This window comes from Stenella coeruleoalba, assembly GCF_951394435.1.
Source record: "Stenella coeruleoalba genome assembly, chromosome: 11".
Classification (NCBI taxonomy): Eukaryota; Metazoa; Chordata; class Mammalia; order Artiodactyla; family Delphinidae; genus Stenella; species Stenella coeruleoalba.
The window spans coordinates 4,868,529-4,890,306 of NC_137157.1; the positions used below are offsets into that span (position 1 = coordinate 4,868,529).

The window sequence follows — 21,778 nt, forward strand, 5'->3', positions numbered from 1 at the left end:
CTCTTTATGCAGGTATTTTTAAAATTCCTCTCATCAGTGTTCGAAAGTTCTCAGTGTATAGCTCTTATACAGCTATTGTCGTATGTATCCCTAAGTATTCCTCATTTCTTGATGCTGTTGCAAATGGCAGGTAAACATTTTTTAAATTTCTAAGAGTTCTTGCTAGTATATAGAAATACAGTTGCTTTTTGTATGTTGAACTTGTATCCTACAACCTCACTAAGCTCAATTATTAGTTCTAACAACCTTTTTTTGTACATTCTGTCAGATTTTCTCCGTAGTTGCTACTGCTATCTGCAGAGACAGTTTTATTTCTTCTTCCTAATCTGAAGGCCTTTTATTTCTTTTTCTTACCTTATTGCACTGGCTAGGACTTCTAGTCCAATGGGAACAGGAGTGGTAAGAGAACATCCCTGCCTCATCCCTGATCTCCGTGGAAAAACATTCATCATTAAGTATGATGGTAGCTGCTCATTTTTTATAGATGCCTTTTATCAGGTTAAGAAGTTACTTTCTCTTCCTAGTTTGCTGAAATATTTTGTCATGAATGGATGTTGAATTTTGTTCAATGCTTTCTCTGCATACATTGAGATAACCATATCATTTTTTTCTGACTGATTTTCACATGGTGATGCAGCCTTGCATTCCTGGGATGAGTTCAACTTCTTCAAGATGTATTATCCTTCATATTATTGCTGGGGTTGACTTGCTGACACTTCGTTAAGAATTTTGGCTTCTGAGTTCAAGAGAGAACCTCTCTGGTCACTGGTGGTTTGGCTGGCCCCAAGTGAGGGATGCCTCTCCCCATCAGGCAGGCTCATGGGGTACAAACGTGGCCATGTGGAACCTCCCCTTCATCAGCTGTAGGTAGTGTTGATTCCTAGAAAAGGGACCTTAGGCAAACGGGCACCCCAAAACACATCCTCTGTATTTGTGTGGGCCTGGAGTCCCTGGGAGTGTGTCATCTCCCATCTCCACACCCTGAATGTCCACCCTGCTGCAGATGTGGCCATCCCATCATGCATTGGAAAGAACCCTGACTCGGAGGCTGAGATTTGAGGGTGTGTTGGGGTGAGCCCTGGTCATGGCCCCTCCTGAGTTAGCACAGTGGGGACATATATCAAGGGCCCAAAATAGTCCTACCTTTTAAAATTTCTACCCATTGATGGACTTCCCTGGTGGTGCAGTGGTTAAGAATCTGCCTGCCAATGCAGGGGACACGGGTTCAATCCCTGGTCTGGGAAGATCCCACATGCTGCGGAGCAGCTAAGCCCATGTGCCACAACTACTAAGCCTGTGCTCTAGAGCCCGTGAGCCACAACTACTGAGCCCAAGTGCCACAACTACTGAAGCCTGCGCACCCTAGAGCCTGTGAGCTGAAGCTACTGAGCCCACGTGCTGCAACTACTGAGGCCCACACGCCCAGAGCCCGTGCTCCGCAACAAGAGAAGCCACCGCAATGAGAAGCCCCTGCTCACTGCAACTAGAAAAAAGGCCGCGTGCAGCAGCAAAGACCCAATGCAGACTAAATAACTAACTAACTAAATAAATAAAATCCCTACCCATTGATTCCTGTTTTCAGACCCTGTGCTACAGAAACACTTTGTGACGTGGAAATGGCTTTATCCATAGAGATGTATATTGTACCACTGTTTATTAATCAGAAAAGGATGGGAATAAAACCCAAATTCCTAGGAGGATGGGATTGGCTGAGGAAATAGCATTGATGTCTGCTGAATGAAAGACTCTATAACCATTAAAGGGTGATTTATGGAGATTGTAACAACTTCAGGAAACCTTACATGTGTCCTTAAGTACAAGTAGAAAAACAGGTTACACATCACATTCTGTTTGGTGTGAGTGGTGCTGTGTCTTTGGGTAAAATGAGAGTGGATTCCACTCTGGGGAAATGAGAAAAGACAAGTCCAAGGAAACTGGGAAGGAAGGAAGCTCCAAGTTTAGCATGATTTTTTTTCTTAATTAACCTTCGCTGGTTCTTATTAGTAGCCTCCTTTATTTTGTCAAGATATACATCATGTTTACTAAATAACCTGTCCTGAAATTTGACAGGATTATTGAGGTCACAACTATAGGCAAATTGAGCTGTGTGTGCTTAAGGTGATTTTTATAAATCTAATAAACTCCTTATTCTCCCTTCTCTGTCTTTCCTGCTCTATTCTCTCTCCCTCTTCTCTGTCTCTCAGACTCTCTCCTTCCTTCATTTTCTTTCTGCCCCTTCCTCCCTCCTTTTCACTTTGCATGTTTGTATGTTCATAGGTCAAATAAAATAACAAAAAATGTTTGCAGGGAATCAATATGAAAAAAAACAAACAGGTTACAGAATTCCATGTACAGCTATAGAGAAAACGTACTTAAAAGGAAGCTAATGTGAGACAGTGATAGTTTTCCGGGGATGCCATTCTCTTTCTTTTTCTGGTTTCCAAAATTTCTTGCATGTTACATATTACTTTTGTGATTTAAAAGCTTACCGTTAGGGCTTCCCTGGTGGCACAGTGGTTGAGAGTCCGCCTGCCGATGCAGGGGACATGGGTTTGTGCCCCGGTCCGGGAGGATCCCACATGCCGCGGAGCGGCTGGGCCCGTGAGCCATGGCCGCTGAGCCTGCGCGTCCGGAGCCTGTGCTCCGCAACGGGAGAGGCCACAACAGTGAGAGGCCCGCGTACCGCCAAAAAAAAAAAAGCTTACCATTAAGAGAGAGGAGAGCAGAGCAGAGTTCGCTGTCTCCAAGGCACCCCTGCGCCGCCAGGCTGGGGAGAGTCGCCGGGTGCCGGCCGGGTGGGGTCGCGTGAGTCCCGGTGCCGTGTCCTGTCTCAGTGCCGCCCTCCTCTTGTCTTCCAGGCTTTGGGAACCATCACTGCAGTGCCTGTCACAGGTCCTCAGGTGAGCTCCTTGCAGAGGTTGGCCGGGCAAGGAGCGGCAGTGCTACCTCAGGTAAGCAGCCTGCGGGTGGGCCCTGGGCTGTCTGTCTGTCTGTCCACAGCCCCTCAGCAGTGAGGTTTAGGTGAGCCCTGAGCTGGGTGTGACGTTGTGGGAGTCCCTTTCCTCTCCTGCCTCCTCTGCCTGCCCTTCAGAGGAGATGTTTGGACCAGACCCAGTTTTTCACACAGTGAGGAATTGAGAAATCAATTTAGTGGGTCATGACCAGGATTTTTTTTTAATGGAATAAACTAGGCTGGACTAGAAGACAGCAGAAAATACCAAGACGCGTCATAAGCATTTTTTTGTGAACAATTCGTTTCTGGACTGGATCATGACGTAATGGAGATTTTTTTTATATAAATTTATTGATTGATTGATTGATTATTTTTGGCTGCATTGGGTCTTCGTTGCTGCACGCGGGCTTTCTCTAGTTGTGATGAACAGGAGCTACTCTGCGTTGCGGCGCGCGGGCTTCTCATTGCGGTGGCTTCTCTTGTTGCGGAGCACGGGCTCTAGGCATGCAGGCTCAGTAGTTGTGGCACGTGGGCTCAGTAGTTGTGGCTCACGGGCTCAGTAGTTGTGGCTCGCAGGCTCTAGAGCACAGACTCAGTAGTTGTGGTGCACGGGCTTAGTTGCTCCGCAGCATGTGGGGACTTCCCAGTCCAGGGCTCGAACCCGTGTCCCCTGCATAGCAGGCAGATTTTTAACCACTGTGCCACCAGGGAAGTCCTAATGGAGATCTTTGAATATGGGTCACAGTCAAAAAAGTGTTAGAAGCTCTGGACAAAAGGGTGCATTTCAGGAGACGGCGCAGACGCCAGGTCTTGGGCCTGGGTTCCAGCCGGGGTCCCCCGCCGGGCCCTGCACTTTGGGCAAGTCACCTGGGCTGCGTCTCCTCATCTGCAGAGAGGGTGGTGCCAGTGCCTCCCTGGCGGCCGTGAGGACTGAATCGGGGCACAAAGCCTTTGTAGCCGGGCCTGGCCTGGAGCAGAAGCCTGCTGGGTACCGCCCGGCACGCAGCTTTGCGGGGCACCTGCTGCTGAGCTGCGAGGGGCTGCCGGCTGCACAGGCGACAACGGCTTCCGCCTGTCCTGGGGCCGCAGGCCTGGGCCGACGCTCCCAGCTCGAGGACAGTGAGCGGCGGCTGCCCTGGGCCCGCTGGTCCTTGTGGCAGCCTCGCTGAATGTCCACCTGTGCTGAATCAGACAGGATCCTGTCCCCAAGAGGCTCAGATTCCAGGAGGGGGACAGACAAGGAGCCAGACGATTTGAACCCAGAGTGATTGGCCTGAGTCAGAAGGAGTCACGGGGGCTATGGGAGCCTCGAGGAGGCTCATAGCCTGCCTGGGGGTCAGGGAGGGCTTCCTGAAGGAGATGGAGCTAGAAGCAGGGCTCCGAGGGCAGGAAGTCTTGGTAGTCCAAGGTGGAGGCAGGCCTCAGGGGACGAGCACCCCAGAAGGATACTGGAGCATGCGGACACGGGGGTGAGAAAAGGAGGCAGGTGGCAGTGGGGAGACCAGAACCGCAGGCCTGGCGGCACCGGAAGGGGAAGTAGGAGCAGGCATAGCTCTGGAGACGTCAGCAGAGGCCTTCTGGGGCCTTGGATATGGAGTAATGGAGCTGAGCTTTGCCTGTCCGTGACTTAGTGGCCGTGGGGAGCTACGGAAGGCTTTTGAGCAAGGGAGGGTCAGGACTGGGGCTCCAAGGAAAGGCTTCTGCTCAAGGTCAGTGCTGTCTTCCTAGGAGTTTTCACTCCCACGTACACCCCTCAACTGTAAAAGTCCAAGGACCACCTCTCCCTCTGCCCCAATATATGCGCGCGCGCACACACACACACACACACACACACACACGCACACACACGCGCACACACACACACACACACACACACACACACACACACACACACACCACCCCCACCCCCACCCCCGGGCCAGTCAGTGCACGCCCAGGACCCGGGCAGCCTTGGCAGGTCCATGGTTTCTCCGCTGCCGTCTCCTCACCTCTAACGTGGGAGTCCCTGACCAGGTCATGTCTGTGCCCCTGTCATCTGCCCTGGCTGTCATCACCCCGTCTGTGTGTCTATCTGACCGTGCCACTGTCCCTCCCTCCCCAGGTTAGGCCAAAGACTCTGATTCCAGACAGCCTCCCCGTCACCCCGGGCCGGGACCGGCCACCCAAGCAGCCCCCAACCTTCCAGAAGGCCACCGTGGTCAGTATCAAGAACCCCAGCCCAGCCCTCCCCACTGCCAACAACACCGTGAGCCATGTGCCAACGCCCGGCAGCCAGCCCCGAGCCCTCGCCGAGCCTGCCACCGTCACCTCTCCTCTGAGCAGTGCCGGGGTGGCCTACGCCCTCATCTCCACCGCCCCCAGCAATGCCACCGCCATGGCCCCCAGCACCGCCGTGTCCGTGGTCAGCGACAGCGTCAAAGTCCAGCCCCTCCTCATCAGTGCCGACAACCAGGTGAGGGCGCCCGCGGGCAGGCTCCCCAAGGGGCCAGGTGACGGGGGCCCGGGCAGAATGAATGACCGGATGGCGGAACGATTAGGCGGCCAAAGGAATGGATGGAGTGTGAACAGAGGACTGAATGAACAGCGTGGGAATGAACAATAAGTGAATGAATCAGTGCATAAATGGGGGGTGGGGGTGGGGCGTGTACAAATGAATGAATGAGTCAGTGGTAGAATGAACGGTGTGTGAATGAGGGTGTGGATGAATGAATGAATTGGCGTGGGAATAATGGGGGTACAAGGGAATGACTATGTGAACAAAAGACTGTGTGGCTGAATGAATTAATACCAGTAGGAAAAGAATGATTGGTCGATGGATGAATTACTTCACTTGTTGGAATAATTAATTAATAAAACGTGTGGCCAAGTGGACCACTGGAAGAGTCTCTGCCAATGGAGGGAGATAGTCAAGGACTTTTTGGACCCCGGGTGCCTGAACGGAATATCTATGATTTGTTGCCAAGATTTAAAACTAAAACTAAGATCCTCTTCCTGTTCCCGTCTGAGCTCCTTGATGATTGTGTGAGGTGTTTGGGGCTGCATAGGAGGTTCCATTTCCTCTCTTTGGTCTCTTTTCCTCTGTTTCCAATTCAGGGTCCACCAGGCTGCCCCTCTCTTGCTTATGGCCCGTGTCCCCTATTTCCCAGCCCTAGTGTCAGCCACTTTCCTGCAGCTGTATGTTATTGCACTCAGTACATTTCTGGGTATGTTTTTGAGCTCTCCCACTTATGGACAGTATCCCCAAGGATGCTCCAAGCCTAAAGAGTTATCGCCAGCCAGGGTCGGATAGCAAGTTCCAGTGAGGAAACGTGCACCCCAGGATGGTACCTGGTCCAGAGGGGGAGCTTAGCAGACGTTTGTTGGTTGAGTGTGCTTGTTTCACTGCAACCTCACTAGCATCCAGTGTTGTCATTTTTAAATGCTTTTTGCTCCTTTAGTTGATGCAGACAGATGCTGGTCGTTGAAAGCGGAATTCCTTTGGTTAGTATTGAACTTGAAGGTTTCCCTGTACTTTTCAAGAATCCTGTCTCCTTCCATGTGACTCATCTGAGGGTATTCTTTGCCCCTTTTTCTGGGGGGATCTTACTGTTTTCTTCCCATGGATATAAAAAGGGAGCATTGTTTTCCATCCAGAGAATTCTGGGATTTCAAAATTATGTTACAAAGAAGAACAAAGTCCTTTCCCTTAAGCCAGCAGAAAAATGGGATGCATTTTCTCTTCATGTGTAAGAGGTTCAAATTCACAAGTCACAGAAAAAGAAAAAAAAAAGTCTGCTGCAAGTATCCGAGGAAACAATTCACAAGTCACTATGTGTTCTTAGGAGGGAAAAACGGTTCGAGTCACTCCTGGTTGAGGCCAGACCCAGGGCTGCTCCTGGTAGATTCTTTCACCTAGATCCATGAAAAAGATAACGATTCTTTCCCAGTTCAATGTCCAAAAACATAAATAAGCCAGATGATTCACAGGTGAAGGCGACTGTGGCCTAGGGAGAGGCCGGGCAGCAGAAGTCAATCTCAGACTTCTCAGCTCCAGGCACCTCACCCCAACCAATGAGCCCTGAGCCCCATGAGGGGCTCCAGCCCCAGCTGGATCGGGGCTGCTCTGCCTGCTGCTGAGTGGGGTCTAGACTCCCCTCCCCCTCTCCATCCCCCCAGGATTGGCAGGGCCCCTCAGAGTGAGCAAAACGGGACCTCCTTTCTCCCACCTGCCCGAACCCCCAGGCCAGGTTTGAGCACCTCGGAAACAGTGGCCTGGGGAGGGGGGAGCAGGGCAGGCAGCCAGACAGACCCGGGAAGGGTCCCAGCCCCTCTGCTACCTAACCTGATGAGCTCAGGCAGGGAGCAGTTCTGAGCCCTCTCAGCCTCAGTTTTCCTGCATGTGAACTGGGGAGAAAGAAACCAACCTGCCTTGAGTGTTCCTTCCGCCTGAATCTTCACAGCCTGCCTGGAAGTAGGTACTGCGAAGGTGTTACTGATAAGGAAGCTGAGGCTCAGAGATGTGAAGTGACCTCCCCGAGGCCACACAGCCGGGAGCCCATAGCACAGCATTGGACCCAGGCCTTCTGGTTCCTAAACCAGGACCGTTTCTCGTGCAGACTCTCCTCAGGGTGCAGGCACCCCATGGACTGGAGAGGTGGGTGCAAGCCTCCTCGTTCCTCTGTGATACCGCCGTTCGAGGCCCCGTGCCCGTCTGGGGCGGACACACCTGGCCCTGGGCTCTGTGGGCCTGCCCTCCCTGGGCCCTCCCGTTCCCCCCTCACCCCTCTGCCCCGTCCCCAGGTCATCATCATTCAGCCTCAAGTGCAGACGCAGCCCGAGAGCACGGCGGAGTCGCGGCCGCCCACAGAGGAGCCATCTCAGGGAGCTCAGGCCACCAAAAAGAAGAAGGAAGACCGGCCCCCGAGCCAGGAGAACCCCGAGGTGGGTGGCTGTAGGACACGGCTGCCCAGGGAGTGGGGACGGGCCTCACCCCGACAAGCCCAGAGCACAGCCGCCCTGGGCCGTGGGAGCTCCAGGCAGCACTGGCCCAGTGAGCTGAGGTCTCAGCCGTTGTGTGTCCGGGATTTGCTGGCTAAGCGGCAGCGTGGGGCAGTGGTTAGCACCAGCCGTAGACCAGACCGCCTGGATTTGCATCGCAGCGCAGGTGTGGCAGGGTGCGCGGGGGTGGGGAGCAGATCGCGTCCGTCTCCTCATCTGTGAGGACGGCACGGATGAGTCTGCCTTCCTGGCGGCGTTTTTGGGAGGATCTCGTGAGTCAGTGTCTGCCGAGGCCCCAGAACAGTGCCTGGGCACTGCTGGCTGTGACCCACCACCCCAAGCCCCCGCTGTCCCCACCCGTCCCCCTGTCCTCAGGACCCTCCGTCCAGGGGACAGCGCTGCTCTTGGCACATGTGGTCCTAAAGCAGCCCTGCTCCTCCCTCCACCCCACTGTTCGCTGAATGTCTGAAGGTGGCACAGCAGGACCCTGAAGGCCTTAAACGTCAGCTCTTTGTGGGGTTTTTGGTCACAGCAAGCGACATCCTTGTGTTCCTGCTTGCATCCTCAGCCGTCCTGGGCCCAAATCACCACCCCCTGGGCCCTTCTCCATGTGACTGCCCCTGCTTAGCCACCATTTCTCTCCCTATTGACTGCTTTATCTTACAAGATTCCCTTCAGAAACCATCTCCTCCAGGCAGCCTTCCCTGACCACCCATCCCCAGCAGGCAGAAGAGATCCCTCTGGGCTCCTCCCGTTCCTTCTGATTCTTTTTAGCAAAGTGCTGTCATCCAAAGAAGTCATTCATCCATTCATTTATTTGTCAATCATGTCTTAGCCTTTGCTGCAGGCCAGGCTCTGGGCTGAGGGTGGGGACACTGAGACGGGGCAGATGTAGTTTGTCCCGGCTCTAGGGAAACTCACTCCTACTGGCAGACACAGGCACGGCCACTAGGACTTGAACTTGGGTTAAAAAATTGTCAGCTGTCATCAGAGGGTTACAGATTCTGAGCTGGGAGATCCAGGGAGAGGGAGAGAGCCGTGTTTCCATCTGGAAGGACTGCGGAAGGCCTTGCAGGGGAGGGGCACAATCGAAGGGACCAGGGGAACAGGTAGGGTTTCAGTAAAAGAGCAAGAGGCAGGGGGAGGGCACTGCCCGGGCAGAAGGGAAAGGACTCAGCACTCCCAGGAAAGTCAGCTGGTCTGTTTGGACCGTGGGTAGCACGTGTGCCTGAGAATTTCTAGACACGGGGTTACAGATGGACATCGGAGCCCAGTCCTGGAAGACCCGATGCACGCTACTGAGGTAGAACTTGATTCCTTGGGTAGTGGGGAGCCATGGAGTATCTTTGAGCAGGAGAGTGACTTGGCTATCGTCCTTTGACATGTCTAGAAAGCCTGCTGGGAATTCATAGAGTCGACCACTCACCGAGGCTGAGATGGAGCCAGTCTCCTCTGTGGCCTCAGGCCCAGTTTTGTCTCAAGAGAGACAACCCATTCCATTTGGTGGCAATCCTACCGTGTGCGGGGTGAGGCCTGGGGCCAGCTCGCAGCTCAGGCTCCCATGCGCACCCTTCTGTCCTCCCATGAGGTTTGCTGCACCCTTAATTTTCGGGAAGGTTTTCTGGGTACATTCTCTTTGTTCTTTCAAAGTATATCTTAGTCAATTATCGTGCATTTATACAATTAGTATAATTACAGCTAATTACATAATTAGTGTAAATACGTGTAATGACTTAAATAGAACTTGCAATTACAACACGTCCTGGTGTAAAAATCCATATTAAAGTTGCTTTCAGAAGAGGGCTGGGAGCAGTCGTGCTGCACAGACGCGGGTTTTGTGGCGGCCTTTGAACCTGTTCGTGAAGGATCTGAGTCAGGAGCACTTGAGGCCAGAGCAGCAGCTGCCCCAGGAACTTCACCAGCTGAGCCAGGCGCGGGCTCAGGGGTCCTGGGCTGGGGCGTGGATTTGGGGTAAAGAGACACTGACGGTTGTCTGTAAGGCTCAGCTGTACGGTGGCTTCTGGGGTAGCGGCTGTCGAGGTCCCAGCGTGCATACACCCCACACGCACGGCACCTCTGAGCCCACAGGCGCCTGTGAGATGAGATGAGATGACAGTGCCCACCCGAGACATTGAAGGGACCCGCGCAGTGAGCCCACCTCCCTGCCGAGTGAGCCTTCGTAGCTAACTGTGCTTCCTCCCCTTTTCTCCCGCATCCTCCCAGCAGCTCTGCGAAGCAGGTGGGGCAGGAATTACAGTGTTCATCGTACAAACGAGGAGGCGGGCTGAGAGAGGCCAGCGTGTCTGCCACTCGACCCAGACAGAACCAGGGCTCCAGGCTCCTGCCCCAGGCCCCATAGTCTCCTTCCTGTCCCAAGTCCTCTGCCTTCTTTAGGACAGAGCCTGGCCTTTTCTGTGCTACTCATTATTCTGGCCTCGGGCAGCATCTGTCCAAGCTGGTCACCCTCAGATTAGCATGTTCCAGCCCTGTTCCAGCCCTGCCACACGCCAGCCCTGGCCGCCTCTCTGGGCAAGACCCGTGCACACAGATGCTCCCTCCTTCCACGCCATCCCTGCTGCCACAGCCCCAGCTCCTGCCCTGGCCCTGCCCAGGCTCCCAACCCCTAGATGGGTTCTTCCCTGCAGCTAGATCAGAAATAACCAAGTCACCCGTCTTCTTTTTAAAATAATTCTTCCATTTAGAATTTATTGAGATGTAATTGGCATATTACATGGTATAAGTTCAAGGTGTGTAACGTAATGATTTGATATTTGTATATATTGCAAAATGATCACCAGGGTAATTGTAGTTAACATATCCATCACCCACCTCACATGGTTATTTATTTTTTGTGTGATGAGCACTTTTAAAATCGACTCTCCTAGCAACTTTCAAATTTACAAGACAGTATTGTTAACTTCAGTCCAGTGCTGTACAGTACTTATTTATCATATAGCTGGAAATTTGTAGCTTTTGACTTACCTTCACCCATTTCCCCCAAGCTCCACCCCCTGTCACTGGCAACCACCAATTTGTTCTCTGTTGCCAAGAGTTGATTTATTTTAAGATTCCATGTATAGGTGAAACCATAGAGCATTTGTGTTTCTCTGTTTGCCTTATTTCTTTCAGCGTAATGCCTTCAAGTTTCATCCACATCATCAAAAACGGCAGGGTCTCCTCAATTTTGTACTGGTCACCCCCTTTCTTGAAAGCCATCAGAGCACAGCCCCCATTAGTATGGCTTTGAGTTCTCGCTTGGACCGTACCTCTCTGCTGCAAACCCTCAGCAACAACAGACAGCATGCAGGAAGAGCCAGTAGTAAAGATGTGACTGTGCATCGCTGTGTCCCAGAAACACAGGCAGTGAGCACGACAGATGCCCCAGACCGTGGCCCCCAGGTTCAGAATCAGATGAGGGTGACCAGGCGGCTCCCAAGGGGCAGCGGGTCCCCTGAATTCTTCTGGCAAGAGAGGAGCAGAACCAGGCTTCCCTGCTAGTCCAGGAGCCAGCCTGTGCCTGGGGCCACCCCTGGGCTGGGCAAGGCCAGGGTGACTGCAAACTTGCTATAAGGCGAGGGTAAGCAGTAGGGAGAGAAAATGAAACATAAAACAGAGAAGAAAAGAAGCAGTGCCCAAGGTGAGTCTGCGGACAGAATTGTAACACACACGATGCGATCTAATGCTAAGAAGGACAATCAGTAAAATCAACTTCTGGAACGTGAATTTATTCAAGATGAAGCTAATTTTGTGGCGTATTCGTAGCAGTGACTTTTAAATATGTTTAGGATACTCGAAGAAGTTAAAAATAAAGGAATAACATTCACTTGAAATAAATAAGGAATAATGAAGCCAAAAAATCATGAAAATAAAACATCAGACAGTTACAAAAATTATTTGAACATCTGGTAATGAAAAACACGGTGATTGAGATAAAAAAAAAATTACTAGACAGGATGAACAGAGGTAATTAGTGCTTTGGAATATGGTATCACAGAGATAGCACAGAGATGCAAAGAAGCATAAAAAATTATATATATGTAATTTTATATATAAAATTATATATGTATAAATTATATATTCACATATATATATGAAGCAGCAGAACTGAGTGGTGTGGGTGGGGCCTTGCTGAGGGCCAGGGAGCTGCAGGTTGCAGAACGACTCATCCGTGCTGAGGATCACAAGTCTGTATTCAAGTGCAAAAGGACAGGCAGTGTCTGTGAGCCGCACTTGGGGTAGACAGGGCTGGGACCACACAAAGGGATATGGAAAGAGAACCTCCGTAAGGCCTCCGGGAGCAGAGAAGGTGCCACAGACCCTCCTTGACCTTGTTGGGCAGCAAGGAGGCGTGATAAAACAGAATCCCACTGAGGCACCGTATGTGAAGAGTGAAGTCAGTACAAAGCCACCGTAAGGAGAAATACAGAAAGAGAAGCAATTTTTACCATAAATAAAAGACACTACCCCCAAAGTCCAGTATTCTACTATGAATTAAAAGAAAGAAATCAATACGGTAATCACTACTAAGAAGGAAGCTGCAGTGCCGGAAGACAAGGGCTGAGGGAAGAGATGGCCATTTAGGCCGAAGTACTGGAGAGAGGGAAACGTGAGCTGGAAATTTTCAGGAAAAATTAGGAAGACCATCACATAACTACACAACTGGGGGAGCACAGGGCACCATAGTCACAGCAGAAGACAGGAAGACCTAGCAGGCAGGAGCGAGAGAAGTATACAAAACAAAAAAGAAAGAATGGATTTTTAAATATTAGGAAGTGGTACCTAGAGAAGACAAGCAAAGAAGATACAACAGGTGGATAATTGGAGGCTTTAAAGAAGAAAACCGGGATGACGGGGCAGAAGAGCTACAGTAAAACTTTCCCACGGTTCCCTGTGATATGAATTTGGCTATAACGTGGTAGGCGGTTTGCTCCTGTTATGTCGGTGATGGTGGGCTGAAGTTGTCTTCTGCGGAGGAAGGGCTGGAGGGAAGGGAAGGCCGAGTGGGGAACCAGGAGGCAGAGCATGGGCTCCGCTAGTATTGGCCCAGCCCAGCCTTCCCAGTTCAGGCCAGTGAAGTCCTGGCAGGACTGGCAGATTCCTAGAGGCCACTGTCCATTCAGCCACAGGACCCTAGAAGTGACACTGAAACCAGGTGGCACCGAACTGCAGCCTGCACTGGCATCGACTGGCTGAAGACCTGCTGGACCTCAGAACCCCTGTTTGAGCAGGTCTGCGGCCACCTCAGTCATCTTAGTAGTCTTGTGTTGACGTGAGCACACGTCTTCCAGGACTGAATCTGACGGGCCTGAGTTTTCACGGTGTGGTGTTGCTTCACTGTTTTTAAAAGGCAATTCAAGGGGCTTCCCCGGTGGCACAGTGGTTGAGAATCCGCCTGCCAATGCAGGGGATGTGGGTTTGAGCCCTGGTCCGGGAAGATCCCACATGCCACTGAGCAACTAAGCCCGTGCACCACAACTACTGAGCCCATGTGCCACAACTACTGAAGCCCACGCGCCTAGAGTCCGTGCTCCGCAACAAGAGAAGCCACCGCAATGAGAAGCCCATGCACTGCAGGAAGAGTAGCCCCTGCTCGCCACAACTAGAGAAAGCCTGCGTGCAGCAACAAGACCCAAAACAGCCCAAATAATAATAATTTTAAAAAACTTTAATTAAAAAGTAATTCAAGAAAATTTACTGAAATAAAAGGAGACTTTAATTTCTATACTGCAAGGACACACTAGGTTCCAGGGGAAGTTGACGTGTAGTGCTGGGTTAACATTGGGTCACAGCCCAGTAAAGTCATTGACTTTTTTTTTTTTTTTTTTTGGCGTTATGCGGGCCTCTCACTGCTGTGGCCTCTCCCGTTGCGGAGCACAGGCTCCGGACGCGCAGGCTCAGCGGCCATGGCTCACGGGCCCAGCCGCTCCGCGGCATGTGGGATCCTCTGGGACCGGGGCACGAACCCGCGTCCCCTGCATCAGCAGGCGGACTCTCAACCACCACGCCACCAGGGAAGCCCAGTCACTGACCTTTAATGGAAACGAGAGGATGCGTAGGCATCCAGGCAAAAGCAGCCAAGGCGCTTTAGAGGGAGAACAACTGGGCCGGCTTCTAACTTTTCCACGGCAACATTCAGTCCAGAACACAGGAGAGCGGGAAGAGAGAAGGGGACCCAAGGCGCTTAGGTGCAGCCAAGATGTCCTTCACGTTGAAAGGCCACAGACTAAAGGTTCTAAATCTGCCAGGAACTCAGGAAATGTTGTTCCCATGAGCCATTCGTGAGAAACTACTAGAAACTCAACCCCCATCGACCACGAGACGCTTGGGAAAGCTTGGCACCAGCGCTGGTTGAGCGTCGTGCATATTTAACTACGGAGTGAAACAAACAGGATAAGGGTGCTGGCACAGAATGTAAATATTACATGTACGAGATGATACATAAATATTAATGTGTGAGATTCACCTAAGTGAGCAGAGAGCGAGGGAGAGAAGGGAGGGAGGAGGAATGAGCTCTCAGATTGTCGCGTTTGTGGAGTTGGAACTGTCAGTGGATCGAAGAATATGATTTAAAGGTGACAGATTGAGGCAAACTATTTTCAACAGCATTGAAGTAACTGGAAAGAAGGAGTAAACAGTCGCTATTTGAGATGCTGTAGAAAACCCAGGAGACTCTCACCGGAAAAACTGCTGCAGACAATGAGAGAATTCAGCGCGGCGGCCGGTGTGGTAACTTACAAACGTCAGTAGTCTTTAGAGAAACGCACAGCAACCTGTTAGAAGCTTTCTAGAGAACTGCATTTGCGATCGCAACAGAAGGATGAAATGCCAAGGAATAAACACGATGATCGATACCTGTTTGAGGAAAAGTTTGAAACTCCTGAAGACAAAGAACAGAAGCCCCTTGTGGTTTTGGAGAGGAAAATGTAATATTATTAGGTTGTCATTATGTCCTAAGTTAATTTATAATTTTAGCATCATCCCAGGAAATATACCAACTGATTCCCTCGTTCTCAGAACTACCGAAGATGGTTTCTAAATTTCACATGAAAAAATAAACGAGAAGAGCCGAGGAAGCTCGGAACAGGAAAAAACAGGGACGGGATTCTAATGCCGTCAGATTACTGTAAAGCCTTGAGAACTACAAGTGAGGTGGTAGGTTATGAATAGATGGGAAGATTTAAGGAACGGAATAGAGGGCCGTGTGTGTGTGTGTGTGTGTGTGTGTGTGTGTATGATTCACTCCTCAAATCAGTGAAAAGCGGAGAGATGGAATTTTCAATCAATGGTATTGGAAAAAACGAGTGGCCACGTGGAATAAAATGAATCCATATATACCGTATACAACGGGATGAATGCCAAATAGATCAAAAATTTAAATGGAAAAAGTAAAACTCTAGGTACTAAGATAAAACGTAAGCAACTTGCTTTCTAAACTCAGAGTCTCTAGCTAAGATGCAAAAATCCAGACACTGCAAAGGAAAATACTGATAAATTCTACTATGTACAATTTTTTAATGGTCTATATGGCCAAAAAAAAAAGCACCAGTGGGACCTAATCCCCACCTCCCTAGATGTGGGCCGTGTGTCGTGACCTCCTCCCAAAGGTGACAGTGTGGACGGTGGGTGGGGTAAAGAGGAACTTCGCAGAGCAGACGCCTGACAACCGCACCTCAGCCAGGTGACCAAGGTCAACATCACAGTGATCGGCCATGTTGACGGCGCGTGCAGCGCGCCAAGGGGATGGGACGAGGGCCCTTCACCTCTGTGGTCTCCCTGCAAAACCCAGGACCCCAGTCTAATCCTGAGAAAAACACCAGGCAAATCCCAGACAAGGGTCTGCCTACAAAATTCCTGGTCAGTCCTCCTCAGACGGCCAAGGTCATCCAAAAGAAGGCAGTCTGAGAAACCGTCGCAGCCCAGAGGAGCTGAGGAGACAGGATGGCTGACGTCATATGGGGTCCCGGGTGGGGTCCCGGGACGGAGAAAGAGCATGAAATGAAAACTAAGGAAACCCAAAACAGAAAAGCTGCGTTAACCCTTCTCTGTTTCCTTCCCTCAGAAAATCGCCTTCATGGTAGCGCTGGGCCTGGTGACGACGGAGCATCTGGAAGGTGAGGACCCTTGTGGCGGAGCTGGGCCTGGCCCACGGGATGGGGCGGGGGGTTGCTGAATTGGCATCAGACAGAAGCAGTGGGTCTCGGATTCCCGGCCAGATGGCAGCGCCTGGGTGTGACCCACCTTCTGCGCGGTGGGTGCCAAGTGCCAGGTGGTCATCACGAAGACCAGGGTGCCTGCCCGCTCTCCCAGCTTGTGACTGTGCACGAAACCCACTGTGTCTATTGAAGGGACCTTGGGCATTCCCGGCCCCCAAGTTGGAGGCAGCACAGTGAAGTGATAAGAGCAAGGTGCCCAGCTCGGCCGTTACTAACTACTCAGGCTTGGGCAAGTCCCCCAGCTCCTCTGGGCCTCAGTTTCTCTGTCTGTGTAATGGGATAACAACCCACCCTTCCTCCTGGGATTGTTGTAAAGAACCAAGAGGAATGCCCAGCACCACCTCCCCTGCTGTTGAACTGGTCCATGGGTCCCGTCTGCCCCCAAACCCATCGGTGGAAATCAGAACATTATTTGAGCAGGCAGGTCAGTGTAACACTACAGGTGCTGTTTGACTTTACCGATGGGATCAATCTGTGCATCGTCATAGAATCTAAGGGCCTGGAAAGATGGAAACCAACCTTCTGGTTGCACTTGTGGGGAAGCTGAGGCCAGAGAAGTTGATTCTCTTGCTCGAGGTCCCACAGCCAGTCAGTATCAGGCCCAGGCTGGAATCCAGGTCTCCTGACTCCCAGCTCAGGGTGTTCTCCACGATTCTGACCTCACCGCTAAAGATATTTTATAAAGTGAAAACATCCCTACACCCCAAGTAAATCTGGATTTGGGAAGGAAAATTCACTTGCTTTTCCTCCTTAAAATCGAGGAAAGGAAGGGAATGAACTGAATCCCCCAGTGCCCGAGGCACTTACAGACTTTAATCTCAGGTGGAGGTTCTCTCCATCACAGCAGGTGAGTAACTGAAGCCTGGGGAAGGGAAGGGACCTGGGGAGCCCACACAGCTCGCCCGGGCCTCCTGTGCACAACTGAGTGAAACGTGCCCAGGAGGTGGGCCTTTCCACAGCCACCTGCATTTGCATTCCCTGGGTCTGACTCGCTCTCTGGCGGCAGCTGGGGTGTAGATCTGGGTGGCGAGGGACAGGGGTGTGGCCCAGCCCCCCAGCCCCCCAGGCTCCACTGACCTGGCCCCAGTGGGCAAGTCTCATCTGAGCAGCCCCTGCTTGCGGCCCCCTTCCTTCTGCTGTGCGGGGCCGGAAGGGGTTCTCTGAGCTTTCCATCTGAAGGTCTGAATACTCCTGCTTGAACTTGGGTGTAAGGAATCCAGCTGTGTTTGGCAGCCTTTGAGAGCTGTTTATGCTCTGCCTTTGGGGTCATGGAGGCAGCCTGGGGCCGTGGGACTGGCCTGCACATCCACGTCAGTAGTCCCGTGTTCAAGTCCTGGCCGTGCTGCTTACAGCTGGGTGACCTTGGGCAGGCTCCTTCCCCACTCTGAACCTCAGTCTCTTCATCTACAACGTGAGGAAAACCACATCTTCAGACTTTTCAGGGGTGTCGTGGCAACTGAGATAAAAACACTCTGCGAATACATTTGGGAATGTTATTATTTTTATAAATCATCCTCATTGTGAAAACTCTCCTCCCTCTCACCCGTGATACCCTAAATACTTATTTATTTGGACCCTGTCTTTTCCCAAAGAGGGTCTGAGGTGCCTTACAGGAAACACACGAATAATATTGAAACAGTTTCAAAGAAGAAATCAGGTCCAAGAGACAGAGATTCGGAAATAATGTCAAAACAGCTACACGCAGAGACAGGGCCCACCTGGCAGTCAAAGCGAAGGAAGGAAATGAAAACGAGAAGGGGGAGAGAAAACGCAGTTCTCAAGCTGCATGAGGCCCACCACGCCGGCCCCCATCAGGAGGACTCGTGCCTGGCATCCTGGGGGTCAGGCTGCCAAACAGAGGCTGCCCCTGCCCTTCCCAGGAGCCCGGAGTCCCACCCTGCGGCTCAGCCAGGCCAGCGTCTGACCAGTGGGCATCTGCTGTCCCCAGGGTCCCATGAGAGACATCCCCGGGCCGGAGGATGGCACACGGGGCCTTGCAGAGAGCAGGTGCCTGGATTCTGGGTACCTCACACCCTCCCACCAGTCAGTCCTTCAGCCTGGGGCCAGCAGGTCTGTCCTGCCTCAGAGTGAGCGATTCCGGGGGCACCCACCCGCCCGGGGCCACTCTGGGGCGCGGATGCTGGGCAGAGAGGCTGCAGGGCAGGAAGAGATGGTGGCGCCCGGGGTTTGCGGAGGAGGCATTCAGGGTCCCGGGGCAGGAAGATGCCAGTAACTGCTGCATCTGTGCCTTTCCAGAAATCCAGAGCAAGCGCCAGGAGCGGAAGAGAAGAAGCACAGCGAACCCCGCCTACAGCGGCCTCCTGGAGACAGAGGTGAGGGACCCGCCGTCTCCACACCAGCGAATGGGGAGACTCCCCTGGGCTGGCCTCCCTCACCTGCCCTTCCAGGGATTAGAGTTCAGGGAGTGCTATCAGTAATTCTTTCTTCACCTCCTGGGCTCAGAGGCAGTTGAGAGACAGATGCAGAGGCTCGGGTGTCAGTGGGGCACCTCACCTAGGCTGCCCTGGGGGGGGGTGTGGGGATGCCGGTTGCAGATTATCCGGCACGAGGTCTGGTCGCAGGCAGTGCTGGCCGCCTGGGCCTCCCGGGACCACTCAGGCCCAACTCTGGAGCCCGGCCGGCTCGGTGGAGCTCATGACTTGGAGAGCCGAGAATGTGAGGCCACGGAGAGAAAGGCCCGGAAGGGGCCGGGCTGAGTGAGGGTGGTTCCTTGTCTCCCCTGGGGAGGAGGGAAGGGAGCAGCCGTGACTCCAGCTGACTTCCCTCCGCGTGGAGGCGCGAGGCCAGGAACAAGAGATGTGGCCTGGCACGCCCGGCTTCCCCTCCTCCCGACGCACTGAGCCCAGCTCCCCTTCACACGGCGGTACCCCGGCTCCAAGACTGCTTCCTCATGGTGGGCAGCGTGCACCTTCCCCGGGTAGCCGAAACTGGTAAAATAGGGCATTAAAGTGAACTCCGAGGCAGGGAATTCCCTCCCAATCCAAATCCCGTCCAGGCTGCCCGCCCGGGGCCCGCTGTGCCCCGTAAGGAGATGATGAGTAACCAGACACCAGCCAGCGGTGCAGCGTCAGGACTTAAGGATGCCTTCCAGGGAGCGCCTTGGCCCCCTCCCATCAGCACATTCCCAGGGAGGAACTGAATCCACAATGAGATCTTCTTGCCTTTGCAAATTAAAGTCCACAATTCTAGGCTAAAATCCAGATGTCATCTCCCAGAAGCCGACTCTGCAGAGGCTGCCAGCGGCCTGGGCTTTCCTAGGGAAAACTCCCTGGAATCTTCCCCTAGGATGGAAGCCGTTGCCTGAAGGCCCCGAAGTCGGGCAGCCCCCTGACGTGGAGCCACGTCTGCAGAGGCCAGGGCCTGGCACATTCCAGAGGGCCCGGAGGAGGGCCACCGAAATGCCGTGCTCGCGTCCCCGGGGGTGTTCGTCAGCCTGGGCCAGTGGTCCCAAATCTATGGCTCACAAACTGGCCCTCACTGGGAGGGGGGCTCCCGTGGGTGGCCCTGTGGGGAGAGCCCACCTGTGTCTGCATCGCCTGCCTCCCCGGCCCGCCCACCTGTCCTTGCTTGTACTGTCCCCCGACTCCTGCTCGGAGAACACACGTGTTTATACCCGCTCACTTCCTCCCCAATTTTCTGAGCAAGCCATGTCCTGAGACAGGGCCCCAAGCGCTGGGCCCCATTTGTGAGAGTCACGGAGCCGTTTCCGCATCTCCACCCAAGGAGACGGTGTGTCCTCTGTGCTCACTGATGGAAGCATCCCCTGCTCTGTGGGCATGGCCGTGACCTCTTCTGTGAAGCCTGTGGCCACAGCCAGAGATGACCTGATTAGCGAATCAAGAGCCGACGCAAAGCCCTGTGACCTTGAGCCCTGGACACATACGTAGCCCAGGAGCAGCCCTTCCGTGGGTCCCTCCCCTGGCCCTGAACGCGGCCCAATCACGTTGAGACAGATGGGTTCACAGCCCGTCACCCAAGTCTAGAACCATCTTCTTGCCACAGCCAAAGCCGTGTCGAACCACCAAAGTCTGAAGCCACGTGGCCTGTGGTTGCTAAAGCCACCTTCTGGAACACACCAGGAGCTTCCATCTACCCGTGATGTTTCGGGCACTGGGGGCCACTCTTTGTTGTCAGGGTTCCTGGAACTCATGCCGAGAAGTGGGGTTTAGCGAGCCAGTCCATAATACACCTCATTTCCCCACCTGACCCCAGAACCAGCTGACAAAGAAAATACAGGAGGAACACAGAGGGACAGCCACGTGTCAGCTTTGTTACTGATTTGCCCCCATCGGAGAGCCCTGACTGCCCTTCCTGAATGAGGCAGATGTGCCCACGGGGAGCAGGGACGGACCTGTTGGGCAGAGCCTTGGCTGGCTTTTGCCCTGGCCGACCTGTCTCTCCCCCTCCCCACGGCCCTGTGTCTGTACCCGTTTCTGCCTCTGGCCGTGGGTGTCCGGCTGGAGGCCGGAGCCCAGGATGGGGAGCCTGTCCTGGGTGAGCCCTGGGCGGGGTCAGTGTCGCCAAGGAGGGCTCCCCATGATCTGGTGGTTTGGTTTGGTTTTCTGTTCCTGCAGAGGAAGCGGCTGGCGTCCAACTATCTCAACACCCCCCTGTTCCTCACAGCAAGAGGTAAGCACTTCTCCCGCAGGGTAGCTGTGGGCTGGGCTGGGCCGTACCTCCCTCCACTGGCAGCGGCCCGGCTACCCAGCCTGCCCTGTCCACAGCAGCGGCCACATGGCTGCTGACCGGTGGATGGCGCATCACAGCTCACCAGGCCCTCTGCGCCGTGGCCACGCTTGTCCTCACGTACCACGTTACCTCCCTGGGCCTTGGTTTGCTGATCTATAGAAAACGGGCCCATAATAGTCCCGGCCTCTCAGCTGGGACAGTGACAGGAGGGATGAACATGACAGCACTTTGTAAACCGTCGAGTGCTGTGTACACGCAGGAGCTGTTTTTGCCACTGGATGGTATGATTTCCAGAAATTAAAAAGAAAACTGTTTTTTGTGATCATTAAAATATGTGGTTTGGCATCACTCACTAGAATGGAAGTGCTTTATGGCTGAAGACGAGTTGACAGTAAGTCACTCTGAGGGATCCCTGGAGCAATGTTTCCTCCGCAGGACAGCTCACTGCTGCCATGTGCCTCAGGGAGCTCAGGGGCCACGGTGAACCTACCTCTGGGTGGGTCCTGGCCATGACTGGGACAGAGACCTTTACTTCCATGGTGCCCTGGATGAGAACCCAGGTGTCACTGGGGCCTGTGATACTCCCATCAGGCCCTGGGTGAGGACCCAGGAGTCACTGGGGCCTGTGACACTCCCATCAGGCCCTGGGGGAGGACCCAGGAGTCCCTGGGGCCTGTGACACTCCCATCAGGCCCTGGGGGAGGACCCAGGAGTCACTGGGGCCTGTGACACCCCTATCAGGCCGTGGGTGAGAACCCAGGTGTCACTGGGGCCTGTGACACTCCCATCAGGCCCTGGGTGAGGACCCAGGAGTCACTGGGGCCTGTGACACTCCCATCAGGCCCTGGGTGAGGACCCAGGTGTCACTGGGGCCTGTGATACTCCCATCAGGCTGACCCAAGAGTCACTGGGGCCTGTGACACTC

The 21,778-nt window shown here is 53.3% G+C and overlaps 1 protein-coding gene across 3 annotated transcripts in view; it reads left to right on the top strand.

Annotated features, from left to right (window-relative positions):
- Positions 1-21,778, top strand: part of PHF21B (PHD finger protein 21B) — a 94,192-nt gene that overhangs the window by 66,651 nt on the left and 5,763 nt on the right. For 2 of the 3 annotated variants that reach the window (XM_079935987.1, XM_079935988.1), the window contains exons 3-8: positions 2,859-2,951; positions 5,055-5,405; positions 7,733-7,873; positions 15,990-16,041; positions 18,400-18,476; positions 20,739-20,793. In XM_079935987.1, coding sequence (XP_079792113.1) covers positions 2,859-2,951; positions 5,055-5,405; positions 7,733-7,873; positions 15,990-16,041; positions 18,400-18,476; positions 20,739-20,793 — 769 coding nt within the window. Of the gene's footprint in view, positions 1-2,858; positions 2,952-5,054; positions 5,406-7,597; positions 7,874-15,989; positions 16,042-18,399; positions 18,477-20,738; positions 20,794-21,778 lie in introns of all 3 variants that reach the window. The other variant, XM_079935986.1, reaches the window with a different exon arrangement.